A 16,218-nucleotide genomic window follows, 5' to 3' on the forward strand; every position below is an offset into this window, starting at 1 on the left:
TAAAAAAAAATATTTAAAATTATAATGCACACCTTAATACATAAGAAATGGACAGAAGTAAAGACTGAATGGTGTGAATATAGTAATTTTTTTTAAATACTCACATAGTGTTGATAATAATTGTTATGCATTTATTTTTATATATCAATGATTAATGAAATCAAAGATAAAACAGTAGTATTCAGACAGGGCTCAACCGATAATGCCACTGACTTGCAGTTGGAACATGCTAATATCTGCAACCACTGGAGGTGACCATTAAGATTGCTCAGGGCCACTAGATTCATCCATTAGTGAAAACTATTTAATCTTAGGTTGTCTGTAGATATCCATGAATTTCTTATCAGTCAGACTGGTGAGTCAGCCAACTTGACAATTGGTTTATAGACAAAGTAGATATTACACCTTCGATTGGAAACTCAGAGGTTTAATTAAAAACCAAACAGTTGCAAATAGAATAGCATCATTTTTAAACTTTGTTCTCTTTTATTATAAATGAAGCTCTTAATAGTTTAAAAATAAAATGGATTTGAGGTAAATTTATGGTAATTCATTTGAAGAATTTTTTTGTTCTTTATTTCGTCTTATACGATTTCTCATATTAGAAATTTGTTAGTTTTCGCATACCCTTTGGGGTTAGAGCGCAGGGTCAGCCATTGTACAGCGCCCCTTGGAGCAATTACAGGTTAAGGGTCTTGCTCAAGGGCCCAGCAGAGTAGGATCTCTTTTGGCAGTGACGGGGATTTGAACCGGCAACCTTCAGGATACCAGCACAGATCCTTAGCCTCAGAGCCACCACTCCACCCTTTAAATTAAAATAGATATCAACATAGTTTGCAATTTATACGCTAAGCACACATATTCAGTGTAAAGGGATTGCTTTTTCTATCTCTATGATCAGTTGATCATTGGAGTATCTTTATTCAAGCTGCAGGAATTTTTGTTTTTTGTTTCTGGCTCCCTTTATTGTGGGGATCTTCACTTACAATGTGTAGTTAATAATCATGATATTAGGAATAAATTATTACTATTAGAGTTTCACATATTTTTGAACTCTGTAATCATGATATTGCTCAAATTATGATAGTACAGTACATCAGATTTAAAGACAGGAGAAAGGGTTAGGCTGCTTTCCTTCCGAGATTTAATGCCTTAATTAATAGGTTTTGAAAAGCTCTTTGAGCAGTTTGAAAGACATGTAGAAACCTATTTTTGAGTCAAAGAAGGTGGGGTATGATTTGAAATTTCTAAGTATCTTTGTAGTATAAAAAATGATTTTATTACCTTTCTATTCTTACATACTGTGCCATTTTTATTTTTAAGGGCTCATCAGAACAAATAATTGTAAACTTACCAAAAGAAGCATGCCATCCAAATATTTGTGTGCAGGTAAGTGGAAGTACTTAAGTTGTGCCTTTCTTCTACATTTGTGTTTACTTCTGACTGACTGTCTTGAAACTGTTATGCTTGGCAGGGAAGGAGAACAGATGTTAAGTATTCTATACCTGTTCTGAAGTGTGGACTGCAGTGCCGTAAGTCATTTTTGATGAAATATGAATATCAGTAATGGCTTAATGTCAAAAGACTGCTTGTGTGGGCTATATCCTAATTATTTGGAAAACTGAAATGGAAATTATTGCGAACTGGATTATAGCTGTGTAGCTGAATCATTTAGCTGCTGTGTTCTCTGTTTTATTTCAAAACTGCAATTAAATGCATTTAATGTGATTAAATTTATGTAAGATGTTATACATTACATCAGTTTATATTTTGTAAACGAGGTATGGGCAAGCTATAGCGTGTGGGGCCAGTGGCATAGCTTTGAGCAGCCTGTGGGCTCCTCATACAAATCTATAATAATCCAGCCCTCGGTTACTAAGAAGATGATGCTACAGTTAGGTGGTGTATGTAAAGTTGATATGAGGTGTCATCTAAAAAGTAGTAAATTAAAGCAAGTTTATACCATACAGAGAGGAACACTCTGCAACACTGACAAATACAGGGCTACGTGTGAGTATTTTAAGTGGTTAAATAAAAAATTAGAACCTTAACATTGATGGTTAATCAACTCAACTTCTCTCAGCATATAATTATACTTTTATTTAGCACATTTCTGTTTTTTTTAAGTATCAGTTTATAAAAATAATACAATTTCAAAAAAAATAAATATATATTTAAAAGATGATGTTTTGTTTCCTTTATTACTCTGTAGCATTCAAAAATGATAAAATGACAATTTTCTGGATACTGACAGTTTCATTGGTGGTGCTGTCTTTGCTAATTGTGGCAACCCTTATGGGACATGTACTACTAACAGGTAAGCTACATAATATAATAATAATGCATATACATTCTTCCTTCCTAATTCATTCACTACATAAAACTAAAGAGTATTTTTGATAACAATGTGCATATAAATATTTTTAAAATGGACATGGTTATGTACTATATGAGGTTGTTGAGGTTTTCTTGGTTTTATTCTGTGTTGTTTATTTATACAGAAAGTCGTTGGCATCTTTATTTACATGGTTTACATACAGCTTTTTAACGCAATAAAATAAAAAGCAACAAAAGGAATAAATGTAGAGTAAACTCTGCATGTGTTTGTAATCCAACATTTTTAAAATACTCCTTCAGGTTTGAGGAGATATAGTATTCTAGACTCACTATTAATAATGTAAATGCCTGAGGTACATGATATCCATCCAGCCATCCATTTTGTTAACCTGCTCATCTTGGAGCCTATACCAGTAAGCAGCAGGTACAAGGAAGGAACAATTCCTGGACAGCCCATTGCACATTAAACGCACACATACACACTCACACCCACATCCAATTTACTGTTGTCAAGCCAAGCAATACAATACATGTTCCTTCTTTGAAAAGCTTCATATTGTGGAATGAAAAAAATAAAAACACTGCTTTTATGGAATGCATATCGTTAGGAATACAAATGTAAAAGCCCTGGATAATAACATCTTCACATTTCAAAGTGTTTCTTTGTTTCTATAGAGATATTAAGTAAAGCTGTCATTTTTATGTTTGTTAGAACAGAATAATACATTTTTAGCTAAACCCTGAAAGACCACAAACATTAAAGCAAAATTTAAAGAACAAATTCCCACATATATGAAAGATTCCACATAAAATATATGATCCTGATAACAGTGAAATAAATATTAGAATAAATAGTAACATCTGTGATGGTTAGAATTATTATTTCTATCACTCAATATTAAATGTGTGTATTATTTTCAAATTACTTTTTGCATCAGTTAACTTATTTCAGTAACCACTATCAAAGCATCCAATCAGTGTGTTAATTCTCAATGGCATTATTTTAATTATTCTTGAAGAGTCCCATACAAGTTGGCTAGTGGATATATCAGGAAGTTGATGCAAAGTTTTTGGAAGATAAAAATGATGTTGTAAACTTTATTTGTGCTTTTTCTTATAAACAATGTAAGATTAAAAGCTTAACCTAGCCTTAATCTTAACCTTAAGATTTTTTTTTCCATAACAAAAGTTATCGAATTCTATTGAATTCTTTACAAGCAGTGGCCAAAGCTCAAAGCCATAAACAATAAGGCTGCTAGTTCGGGAACTGCTGCTGAACTTTATGTTACACTGAATTTGTAATCTGTTGTTGCTTCATCCATGAATTCTTGTACTATATGTACTGTACTTCTCATAATTTATAGGACTTTGTTCACTATACAGACAAGAAAACTAAAAAGTAATTTGTTAAAATAAAGAACTGTAATTATGACTATTACTTTTACAAACATTACAACTTTTTGAACTAAACCTGCCTAATCCTGAACACATATAAAAAGCAACATACAGTACCTAAGAAAAATAGAAATCTTTTGATTTTTTAAAATTTTCTTGCTAACGTGATATTCACTGACACTGAATGAACACAGCAAATTTACAAGAATGTTTTCTTTGTCTCTGTTATTGTCCAATGTCAATACCTCAATTTGTATTTAAACAGAACTTAATACTGGTATGATTTTATCAACATTGAAGTGGTGTTCTGCGTGTTTATGTATGCAAATATTGTAAGGTTAAGTACTTTACTAGTATCAAATTAAGGATATAGACAATTAAACCTAGATATTTAGGCAGAATCAAGCAGAAATGTACTAACCCATTGGTATAGAACTGATAAGCTTGGGTAATGTCCATTCAGAGGAATGACAGCCATTCAACAGGGTGCTAGAAAACCTCATTATTTCCTTCCTTGTGAATAAAATTGTATGAATGAAGACACAATAGATGTAAATGGTATTTATAATCATCATGCCTTTTCCATGTATTTAACATGAAATGTAAATAATGTCTGTACTAATATTGTGAAAGGCAAGTGATCATTTTGATTTGACTCATTTTTTTCAGTGTTCCATCAGAGAAAAGGACATATACTTAACAAACAAGAAAAAATACAACTTTTCAAACCAAACACAGGTATCCAGTCTTTGTATATAATAAACATTTTTTAAATATAAACCTATTAATTAATATTCAAAGAAATATCATTTAATAAATGAAATTTTAAGAAATGTTTAACTATTGGAGTCACTGCAAAAATGCTTCATTCATTTATTCTATTTACTATACAATATATCCATCTATCAATTGTCTTGCTTGTTTACCTAATTTTTGTGTCAATAAGCACCAGGTTATCGATTTTTAAACTAAATAATATGTTACCATAATGTAGAAAAATGGAGTTCTATCCTCAGGTGACCCAATGAATTTTTGTTCATTTTATTGCTGTTTTATTTATTAACTTTCAATCCTTAAGAGGACTGCTAGCTATGCCACACTTGCATAGTGACAGTATAGCTCTTTCATCTTTTTATAAGTTTCCCCTGCAGACGACGGTGACGTTGCTTATTTCAATAACAGCCTGCTAGCTGTGAAATAAATTGCCTCGACACACAGAAAAAAGGTTTGGGGCAACCACCCATATACTTAGTAGCTCTGGCTGCAAAAGGCAAATTAAGTTGCAGAGTTATGCACTGGTTTCAGTCCAACATTTGACTGACTGGAAACAGGAAGTGGTGTGGGTTTAAAGGTGTCTGCCAGGAAGTGATGTTTTTAGGGCTGGGGCTGGAAGTGACGTAGCCTGAAACCAGAACTGCAAATGATATCTTCAGGGCTGGAAGTGATGTCTTTAGGGCCGGGACCAGAACCAGGCAGAATTTACCATTTTTGATCTGTAGAGATAACAGAAAAAGGATTAGCGTGCCCCTCCACTCCCTGGCCTGGTATGGAATTACCTTCATTTGGTCCTTTTAGCTGCCTCCTAATCACACGTGTGTGACATATCTCATACTGTTATTGTATTCATCCATGCTGTTGTTGTTATTCTTATTTCATGCCTCTCCCACTGCTTCTAGACCCACAGGTTTGGGTTTAATCTACAGGTCATGTGGTTACTTATCAGATAATCATAACAACAAATATTAAAATATTAAAAAATGCTTTTTATATAAACAAATGCCTGTGAATGTCATTCTGGATGAGCCAGCATCCTAACTAAGTTGGCAAAAATAATATATACAGTATATTACATTTGCCAAAAAATTTATATTTTCAAGTGAAAAAAGTCATTGTAACAATAAAAAAGCACATATTCTTTTCCTCTTTATCTGTGAAGAATTCATTTTCACTATTACAGATCAATTTCACAAAAACGTTGTTCAGCACTGTTTCTTGCCTTATAGCCAGTTTTGCTATGCTAAGGTCCAGCCCTCCCACAATACTGAACTGGATTAAGCAGGCCTCAAAATGTAATTTTATGTAATAACTTTCCAAATGTAATACTTTATGAGAGTGTTTGGTCATATTTACAGTATGTCTGTCACATGTTAAATGATTTTAAGGTTATTGATATATACTAAGAAAAGGGATAAGTAAAGTCTGACTGTATGTTTTTGTCTTTTTCAGTTTATTTTTGAAGAAACAATGACCTCCTTTGAAACTGCAGTGGTAAATAAAAGAGTTTGGCTTCCCCAGCTGTGTAAAGTCTAAGAAAGTAAAGTGAAAACGAGGATGGATGAAACACCATAAGACATTTCAGCATCCAAAGCTTAGAAGATCATATATTCTAACATACAGTAGAATGCAGAGTATATTTTATTAGCTTGTGTCTAGGTTTAAATTTCAATCGGTTGTCTGCCAGGTCTTGATGCACTTTAACTAATAAGAAGACCAGATGCAAATGAGTTTTCATCACACCGCTAATGGGTGACATTTTTCCATTATATGACTCAGAGCTACTTTACTTAGTCCATGGGAGTCTGTAAATATTGCTTTGCAATAAACATTTTAAGATTCTTTTCTCTAGTTGTAAATTAAATCCTTGCTTAGTTTGCCTCTTTGTTACACACTCTCCTTTTAGGATTAACCTGTAGTATGAACCTTAGCAAAGATGGGCACTAATGTTGTGACACATTGATTCATGAACTGGATCTTTATTACTTACAGTAACTGTGTCATTTGTTTTTAGCTTTGATTTGTTTTCCTTTCAGTTTGGTCTGAGTAAGTTGCACTATGCAGCATGGAATGAGTGACTTCTCTGTAGAGTTTATGTGAGCACATGTCTGTATGTTATGGTCAAACGTGTCCGTCTGATTATTAAAAAAGAGAATGTGCAACAGACAGATATCAACGATAGAATATAAGTGTCTTTGTAAACTACAAAATTCCATATATTTAGGATCATTAATGTAAGCTGCAAAACTGGGATAGAGAAAGTCAAAATTAATGTCTCAAAGTTGTTGATTGCAATGGAAAATTATTTCCTGGGTTTTTCTCCCTCCTTGCAATATTAGATTGTGTATCTTGCTTGTGTTTGGGAGCAAAATAGTTCTGAAGTTTTAAGTGTTTATGTAGAGTATGATGCAGATAATATAAAAGGGTATGCTCTTAAAGGCTAATATTATATGGCTTTCTTTCTTTATTTAATTTGTTCATCTTGTAGTTTGTCTCTAAGAGTAATCAATTATTTATATTCTGTCAACCCACACAGCCCCCTGTTAAAGTAGCCTTGAAGCTACATTGGACATTAACCCAAATAATTATTGTATGAAAATGAGTGTGCTATCCACTTTGTTTACACAATATTTAATTTCTGTTTGTATTTTTTTATTTTTGTGTATTTATGTGAATGGTTACTTGCAAATGAGAGATGTAAGCTGCAAAAAATGTTGACATATCTGGCCACCTGATAAGCATACTATAACTTGTTACACCCTTAACACCTTAATTATTCCTCATTGCTCTTTCTCTAAAATATTTATTAATATCGGGACAAAATGAATATGGCTTTGATTCACTTGTGGGAAAACCATGGCAGCTGTGCAGGTCTGGTAAGGAATAAGAAGGTAAACTACAAAACAGTACACGAGGGACTCTGCAGTGCTGTTCTGTCAGGGAGCCAGACTCCACTGTCCCTGGTTTTATTCTCAGTTTCCACCCAAAATCATTTTGTAGTTCTTTTAAAAAAACTAGCAGATGTTATAATATGTAAAAGAAGCATATGTGCTGTATAATATGTAATATACCAAAAATAAATACATTTTTGGTGGCAGCAAAATTACTTAAGAGAGAATAAAAATTAATCGAAGTGTGGCATTATTTCTTACAAGTCTGAAATTGTAATTTAAAAAGGGGAAAGGATTTGAATGATGTTATTGATTAGGCAGCTCTAAGTGTAGCTTTATAAAAAGTGTATATAGTATCATTGCTACATACTGTACATGTATACACTCATTTACAGTATTCACATGTGTATATTTATTTTATTTTTGGACAATATATAAGCTATTTCTCATAAGCACTTTCTTGTTATTTCAGCAGGTTAACCTAACTAGCTCTCTCCTAAATCTTAAACATACAGTTTCTTATTTCTATAAGTTTTAGATACATATTAATTATTATGGCAATTTTGTGTAATTATTTTTAATAATACATTACTATGTAGCAATACTGCGGTGGGTTGGCACCCTGCCCGGGATTGGTTCCTGCCTTGTGCCCTGTGTTGGCTGGGATTGGCTCCAGCAGACCCCCGTGACCCTGTGTTCGGATTCAGCGGGTTGGAAAATGGATGGATGGATGGATATGTAGCAATATAAATGAAATAAATTGTAAAATTATGAAATGGTGCTAAATATCTGCCATTCATAAGTGAAAAGCATACCGATAAGCACAATTACATTTTACTGTACATTGATTATGCTTTTTACAATGCACATCCATATATATTTTAGGGTAATCTCATTGGCATGAATACCTTTTTCTTTTTCTAGTTTCCAAAGCACAAAGTATTACGTGTCATTCCAATTTCATAGTAATTATTGTTGCTCTGTTTTTATATATTTTTGAAGCAGGAGTTTATATGAATATTTATTTCTCAAAAATATAATACTGTGTATTTATATATGCATGAGATTTAGCTTTTGCCCAAATTTATGTTTAAATAAAAATGTAAACACATTTTAATTCAGTGTTTTTGTCCTAGCTATAAATAAAGATGTCTTCTGTATGCTGTGTTGTTTTATGTATTAAAAGATTTTTTTTTTATTACTGGAAAAATATCCTAAATTAACTGGCAGAAAAATTAAAGAGTTGCACAGTTTTACAGTATATGAATTATATTTAGAAGTTTGCCCTGTGATGACTTTAATTATTATTATTATTTTATTTTTTTTACCATTTCATAAATTTATGCTAACTTGACATCATTTGAATGTTTTTATAGAAATGACTTGACAATGTGGAATAATTCATGTGATTTACACTTGTTAGGCATTATATTTAAGGGATCTAAAAGGATCTTCTGTAAATCCTTACCTCTTTGATCTGGCTTAGATGTGTTGAGTCATGGGATAAAAGACTAATCTCCCTGGTTCAGGCTTTTTGGTGATGACATTGTGTTGTGTAGCCCCAGAAAAAAGGAAGTGGAGAGGAAGTTGGAAGACTGGAGAAAGGCTTTGTGAGATTGAGGGTTGAAGATAAATAGAAAGAAGACAGAATATGCAAGGTTTAATGATGATCAGAAATCATAAGTTAGCTTGCAGGGAGAATTATTGAAAAGAGTGGATACATTTAAACATACAGGATCAGTGGTAGCCCGAAATGAAAACTTAGATGCAGAGATCAACCATAGAGTGCAGTGTGGATGGGACAATTAGGTAACAAGAATATTGTATGATCAAAGAATTAATGCAAAAGTTAAAGGTAAGGTTTTGAAGACAGTGGTAAGACAAGCAATTATATATGGAGCTGAGACATGGGCACTAAAGGGAGAGCAGGAGAAGTTAATGTATATGACCCAGAAATGAGAATGTTGAGATGGAGGTGTGGAGTAACAAAAAAGGAGAGAATAAGAAATGAGACAATCAGAGGTACAACAAAAATATTAGAGATGTCTAAGTCAGTACAGGAAAGTAGATTGAAGTGGTATGGATAAGTGATGAGGAGAGAAAATGAATAGGAGGGTAAAAGAGTGATGGGAATGGAAGTACAGTGGAAGAGAAAGTGAGGGAGGCCAAAGCGAAGATGGAAAGACAAAGTAGAAGAAGATCTGAAGGAAAAAAAGCTAGACTGACGAGGAGGTGCAGGACCGAGCTGTTTGGAGAAACAAGTTCATCATCCTCACACAGAAATGGGAAAAGGTGAAGAGGCAGAAGAAGAAGGCATTGTACCTCGGTAGATAGATAGATAGATAGATAGATAGATAGATAGATAGATAGATAGATAGATAGATAGATAGATAGATAGATAGATAGATAGATAGATAGATAGATAGATAGATAGATAGATAGATAGATAGATAGATAGATAGATAGATAGATAGATAGATAGATAGGACAAATGGCAGTAAGGAGGCTTTTGTTAAATATTACTATAGCATGACAAGCAACAACCCCCTCTCAAATACCTTACCAGAACAACTAAAAAGAAAGAAAATAGTTTTCACTTGGCTAACAGTGAGTCATTATTGCTATTGGTATAAAAGAGCCCCAGTACCATTTCTTGAAATACTTCTGCTAAATAATTGAGTGGCTGAAAATATTCTGTGTTAGTTTGTCAGAGAGAGGATGTGCAGCATTGTTCATAATCACAATCAGTTTTGTTTTAACTTTTCCCCTTGTTACTACCTCCAGTGGGTTCAGAGTGAATCCTATAACTGAGCTTGCTCTTTTAATTAGCTTGTTGATTCAGTGGGTCTCTTCCTGGCCAAACACACCACAGCTTAGAAAATCGCACTGGCCATCACAGACTGGTAGAAGATGTGAAGGATGTCATTGCCCAAATTAAAAGAACACAAGAAAAAAGAGCCTGCTCTGAACCTTCTTATATAGTTTATCTGTGTTAAGACCAGTTTAGTGTAGGTCACTTAAATGGAGGACAGAAACTGCAGTAACAACATTTGCAACCGAGAAAGAGAATGCACCAACACTATTGAATTTCTAAACATGCTTTGGCCTTTTGCGTTTCCAGCTCTTAGTATTTACCTAGAATGGTGAGATGCCAGAGGATCTACGTGGCAAATTAAAATCATCCTATCTTTGGTCATAAATATTAAAGCTCCTCAACGTTGAAAACTGCCAGGTTATTCTGAAGGAGTTTGGTGGCTGTTGTCATCTGGGAGGGAGGAGTTGAAGGTGTGATTTACAGGTTCGGGTGTTTGGGAAGCCACATGTATTCTTTGACAATAGCACAGAAAATGCACACTGCCAAATCAAAGTTTTCCCTTACTTTCAAAAATAACCCAGTATAGCATGAAAACCACACATCTGGTAATACTGCTGCCTTGACCAATGAATCCACTGACTGGAGTCTGGTGTTACAGAGATGGAATATTTTGTGGATAGGTTTTTTGCCTGTGGGTGTGTTACAATTTAGTGGCTCTCAGTCATGGCAGGAGGACTGGAGGTGGTTTTCGGGAGATGGATGGTTAGTGGGTAGGTTTGGGCTGTGTTAGGGGAGGGAGCTCTATGATTATTTGTTGGTGCTTACATTTACAGTGGGGAGGAGTTGTGTAGAGGTATGGATTCTCTAGCTCTTGTTATTTTATTAATTTACTTCTGCTGCATCTCTTAATTTTTCTTTTTTACTGTGATCATTTCTACTCTTTCTCTTTCCTCTTGGACTTGGACTAGGAGATAAGCATATTGGTGTCCTTGATTATTTATGCAAAATGGAATTATTAGCCAAGGATCTACCAGTTATCAATAAACAATATTTTGCGTCAGCCTCTTCATCGACCACAAAGAAATAAAAATATAATCTAGTCTTAAGTAGTCTGCACAAAAATTGAAAAATCTTTAACAGTGATTTAAACACTAGGCAAAATCAATCAAGTTCAAATCTGTGACAGATTTGCACAGTGAATAAGTTGACTGTAGTGTGTATTGAGAATGAAGTGCTGGCATTTTATCTAGCAGAGGATTCATAAAGGCATTTGCATCTCAACCATTACCTCATTTTTTGTGCAGACATGATTCCTACTCAAGACTATATTATATTTTTATTTCTAATTTGCTTGCCCCCCTTTCGATTAATGTGCCTCTGAAAATGACCAGCCTATCAGATCACCACTGCGCAATGCTAGAAATTGACCTTCCAGTTGCACTACCTCGAGCGGTGCATTGGAGATTCAATGCATCTTTGCTGCACAATGAAGAATTTTGTCAGACACTTGCCTCAAAGCTTGTAGATTTTATTAATATTAACTTCTGCTCTGTTGATTTCCTAGCATATGTATGGATGGCCATAAAAAGATTTTTTGCAGTTTCATGATTGGATATACCAGTATGTTGGCTAAAGTGCACAGGCAAAAAATAATTGATCCTGAAACTTGTCTCTCATCTTTGAAGGAAGCACATCCTTGTGTAGCGAGTCAGACGTAAAAGCTGTTGATTTCAAGCACACACTCTCAAACTCTTTACTGATACAGAAAGATGAATTTCAGATACATCACACCAGGGCTAAACTAACAACCAACTGGACGTTAATCGTTTTCTGGAGTTTTATTCTGAATCTTTTACTGAAAGCTGTAAGTCTTCTCCTTCAGAAATTAGGTAAACTGTCAACCATGCTTTCAGCTAATCATTGGAATTTAGGGAGGTTCTAAACTCCTTGAGTTCTGGAAAACTGCTGGGATCAAATGGATTGCCTGAGAAGGTCCTTTCTGCTTTCTGGAGTCAGCTAGCACCCTCACAGATCTAAATGCTGAACTCTGATATTTCTTTCACCAATCTAAACCCTTCAATTAATTCAGGACTGAATACCCTTATTTAAAAACAGGGCAAAGAACCATCTGACTGCTGAAAATGTCGCACAGTCTCTGATCAGAGCCAGCCTTAGGGCGAAGCGAACGAAGCGACCGCTTCGGGCCCACAGCTGTAGGGGGCCCACTGCACCTAAGGTTTTTTTTTTTTCCTGTGATGCGACGCTGCTGCGGAGGGCCCAATGGAGCAACAGACTCCTTCACTCCAACTTCTATTACTAATTTTTTTATATATATAATTCACGGCAACATATTCCATCACTTAATTACTCCATGTGGACATCTCCACTCGGCACTCCAATCTTCATTACGCTTCACTCAGGCCCGCGTGCCTGTTGCCGCCTCCACGGCTCATCTGTGCCTCTGTCCTCAGTAGGCGGCCACTTACGCTTCAGTCAGGGCCGCTCCGCCGCACTGCATTCTCGACAGAGCATTAAAGGGGCCCTTCTCTTCGTAAAGCCATCACTTTCCTTCATATCAATGTATTTCCATTTTGTTAGAAAGAATGTCTTGTAGATAGTAGTTAGGCCTTGCCGAATTTCCACAGTTTGAAATTATTGTATTCCAAATGTCTTCAGTTCCACCGCCAAAGAAATATAAATCAGGTGCTGAAGAACGTAAAGAAAAAGCAGCGAAAGATGAATTTGTCGCCACCCAAAAAGACGCTTTGCAACACTTCCTAACGAAAACGGTTAGCTCTAGCAGCAGCAGCAGCACTAGCACCAGGACTGCACTTCCATTAGTCGAAGATACCGCAACGCCATCCAAGCCCCACAAACCTGTATCCGACTCCGAGGAGTCAGAAGCCGATGACGTTAAGAATGACATGGACATGGGTTTTTCGTCAGGTTCAGCAACGTTGCCAGCCGTTTCGGTTTCTAACCAGAAAGATGAAGATCACGATGAGGCTGATAATGATTTCGATTCCTTTAGTTGGGGAGATCCAGGTTTGTGGGGTGTAGCAATCACCGATAAGGAACGTGTCTTCCTAGTCCAAAAAGGGCCCTTTCGCAAAACTGGGATTCAATATCCGACGAATGAGGACCATTTTTCTGGTTCCTTTTATTCCCGAAAATTACCAAATGGGGAATTTGTTGACAGGCCCTGGCTTGTTTACTCAAAGAACAAAAATGCAGTTTTTTGTTTCTGCTGCAAGTTATTCTCGAATATCCAGATCAAATTGACTACTAATGGTTGCGGTGATTGGAGAAATTTGTCCCGAGATGTGTGCAGTCATGAAATATCTGCCAACCATATACGTGCCTTTAAGGATTGGTTGGAACTTCAAAATCGCTTGAAGGCAGGATGTACCACTGATAAGCGTGCACAAGAACTTCTGCTAAGAGAAATTGAGCATTGGCGCAATGTATTAACAAGAATTATTGCTATTATTCAGTTTCTGGCTCCAGTCTCACAGACCAATGCTTACGGATGCTCTCGGAGTTGAAATTGGACCTAGGTAACTGCAGGGGACAGAGATATGATAATGGTTCCAATATGAAAGGCAAACACAATGGCGTTCAAAAATGAATACTGGATAAAAAGCCACGAGCATTCTACATCCCATGCGGTTGTCATAGCCTTAATTTGCTTGTTGGAGACCTGGCTAAATCGTCACCAACTGCCATGTCGCTTTTTGGAACGTTACATCAGATCTATTTGCTGTTTAGTGCTTCTACAGTACGCTGGCAGATTCTGGAGAAGCACATCAATAATTTCACTCTGAAGCGCATTTGTGACACTAGATGGGAATGCAGGATTGAGAGTGTTAAAGCTGTCAGATTCCAAATAGGCTCTGTGTATGACGCGCTGGTAGATGTTTCTGAAGATTCTAAAGATCCTAAGGCTAGAACTGAAGCCGCTGCATTAGCCAAGCAGCTGAAAAATTTTCCATTTCTTGTTTCCTTAGCGATTTGGTACAACATTCTTTCACAGATCAATGTAGCCAGCAAAATTTTGCAAAATGAAAATATGCACTATGATGTTGCTCTCAAATGCATCAACAGTGTCTCTGATTGTTTGGTTTCGTACAGAGAAAATGGACTAGAATTAGCAGAAGCTACAGCCAGAGAGCTCACTAATAAATTGGAGATGCCGTCTGAGGATGTCACATTTCCTGCAGTAACCATTTTACCCAGGAGACGAACAAAGCGCCATTTCGATTATGAAGTCTGAGATGAGTTAATAAGTGATCCAAAAGAAAAGTTTCGCACAGAATTCTTTCTTATCCTTCTGGATCAAGCAATCATGTCCATGAATGAGAGGTTTGATCAAATGAAACAGCATTTCGACAATTTTGGATTTCTGCACAATTATCAGTTAATATCATCCATGGATGATAATACCTTGATGAAATACTCTATGGACTTGAAAATTGCATTAACTGACTCGAAGAATAATGAATCAGACATTGATCCACACGCACTATGCAGTGAAATTTGCATGTTTGCCAATTTAGTTCCTAGCAACTCAACAGCCATGCAAGCACTGGAATATCTGTATGAGAAAGAGTTGGCAACTGCCATGCCTAAAGTTGCTGTGGTTCTCAGAATAGCATTGACTGTGCCTATAACGGTATCTTCGGTGGATAGGAGTTTTTCAAAACTCAAGCTTATCAAAAATTACTTGCAAAGCTCCATGAGCCACGAACGTCTGAATAGTCTGGCATTGATTTCAATTGAGCAAGAGATAGTCGAATCTCTTGATTATTCTGAACTTATTCATGAGTTTGCCAGTGCCAAGGTTCGAAAAGTGTCTTTCGTGTGAAATAGATTTCAATATCTGCTGGTAAGTTATTTTATACGGAAATCTGAATATCTCGAAAGTATGAAAACAAGCTTTAAAACTGAATAAAAATGTAAAAATAAAATAATGTGGATCTTATCTTTATAAAATAAAAAAAATATATCAAAAATATAAAAAGCAAAAAAAAAAGTGCTTGGCCTAGCTATTTACCTCCACATGCTGCCTAGTGGAAACAGCAAAAGCTGGCTAAAATGTAGCTTTATCTGTTAATGTATCGTCACTAAAGACATTTATGCGGGCCCACTCCGGCCTCCATCACTCATACCCTTCACTCAGGGCCTTGTACGACAGTCTGCGCTGACAGCCTGCAAATTTGGCTCCTGTCAGTGTGTTACGGTTACGGTTGTCAGTGTCAAACAGAAATCATCAAAAAGTGATGGTTGTAGATGCCGGGAAAACATATTTCTGCAGCTCAGAATGCAGGAAATCGCTTGGCGGCCGGAGCTCTGCACTGGACCCCCTAGCTGCAGGGGTCAGGCCCCTCAGTATCAGTTTGTTTCGGGCCCGAAATTGTCTAGGGCCGGCTCTGCTCTGATAAATTGTGATGCATATTGTTAGCAAAGCATATGACATGTATTACCTTCTACATATTATAGATGTAGCCCCCACGCTACTCCACCTTGCAGCCTTGCTTTCTCTCGATGTGGAGGACTTTGACTGCATTAATTGGGATTTTCTGTGGAAGGTATTACTGGCAATGAGTTATACAGCGAGCCACATTAACTTCATTAAGGCTTTATACTCCTGCATGGCTTCAGTTCTCACTGACTCTACCTTCTGATTCAGAAGGGTGCCAGACAGGACTTTCCATTATCTCCATTACTTTTTATAATTTCAGCTGAGCCCCTTGCTATTGCTATCTTTAAGTTGGTCACCCCCATTACAGTTCATGGTTCACACAATGATATCTCTTTATATGCGGATGATATTTTGCTTTTTCTTGGTAATGTCTCCCTGTCATCCTTAGTTTATTTAGTTAATTTGAAACCCTGTCTGCCTATAAAATTAACTAAGCAAAGTCTGCTTTCCTTTAATTGAAGTCTTTAGGACATAAATCACTTTTTTCACCGTATGTCCATTTGGCTAACTTATTGAAATATTTG

At 35.9% G+C, this 16,218-nt stretch overlaps 1 protein-coding gene across 1 annotated transcript in view; it reads left to right on the forward strand.

Annotated features, from left to right (window-relative positions):
- Positions 1–7,265, forward strand: part of il17rel (interleukin 17 receptor E-like) — a 110,494-nt gene extending 103,229 nt beyond the window's left edge. Inside the window, exons 14-18 of the mRNA XM_028811999.2 lie at positions 1,324–1,389; positions 1,475–1,532; positions 2,213–2,317; positions 4,402–4,470; positions 5,959–7,265. Coding sequence (XP_028667832.1) covers positions 1,324–1,389; positions 1,475–1,532; positions 2,213–2,317; positions 4,402–4,470; positions 5,959–5,969 — 309 coding nt within the window. The 3' untranslated portion in view covers positions 5,970–7,265. The remainder of the gene's footprint in view (positions 1–1,323; positions 1,390–1,474; positions 1,533–2,212; positions 2,318–4,401; positions 4,471–5,958) is intronic.
- Positions 7,266–16,218: the final 8,953 nt, after the last annotated feature.

This window comes from Erpetoichthys calabaricus, chromosome 1 (genome assembly GCF_900747795.2).
Source record: "Erpetoichthys calabaricus chromosome 1, fErpCal1.3, whole genome shotgun sequence".
Taxonomy (NCBI): domain Eukaryota; kingdom Metazoa; phylum Chordata; class Cladistia; order Polypteriformes; family Polypteridae; genus Erpetoichthys; species Erpetoichthys calabaricus.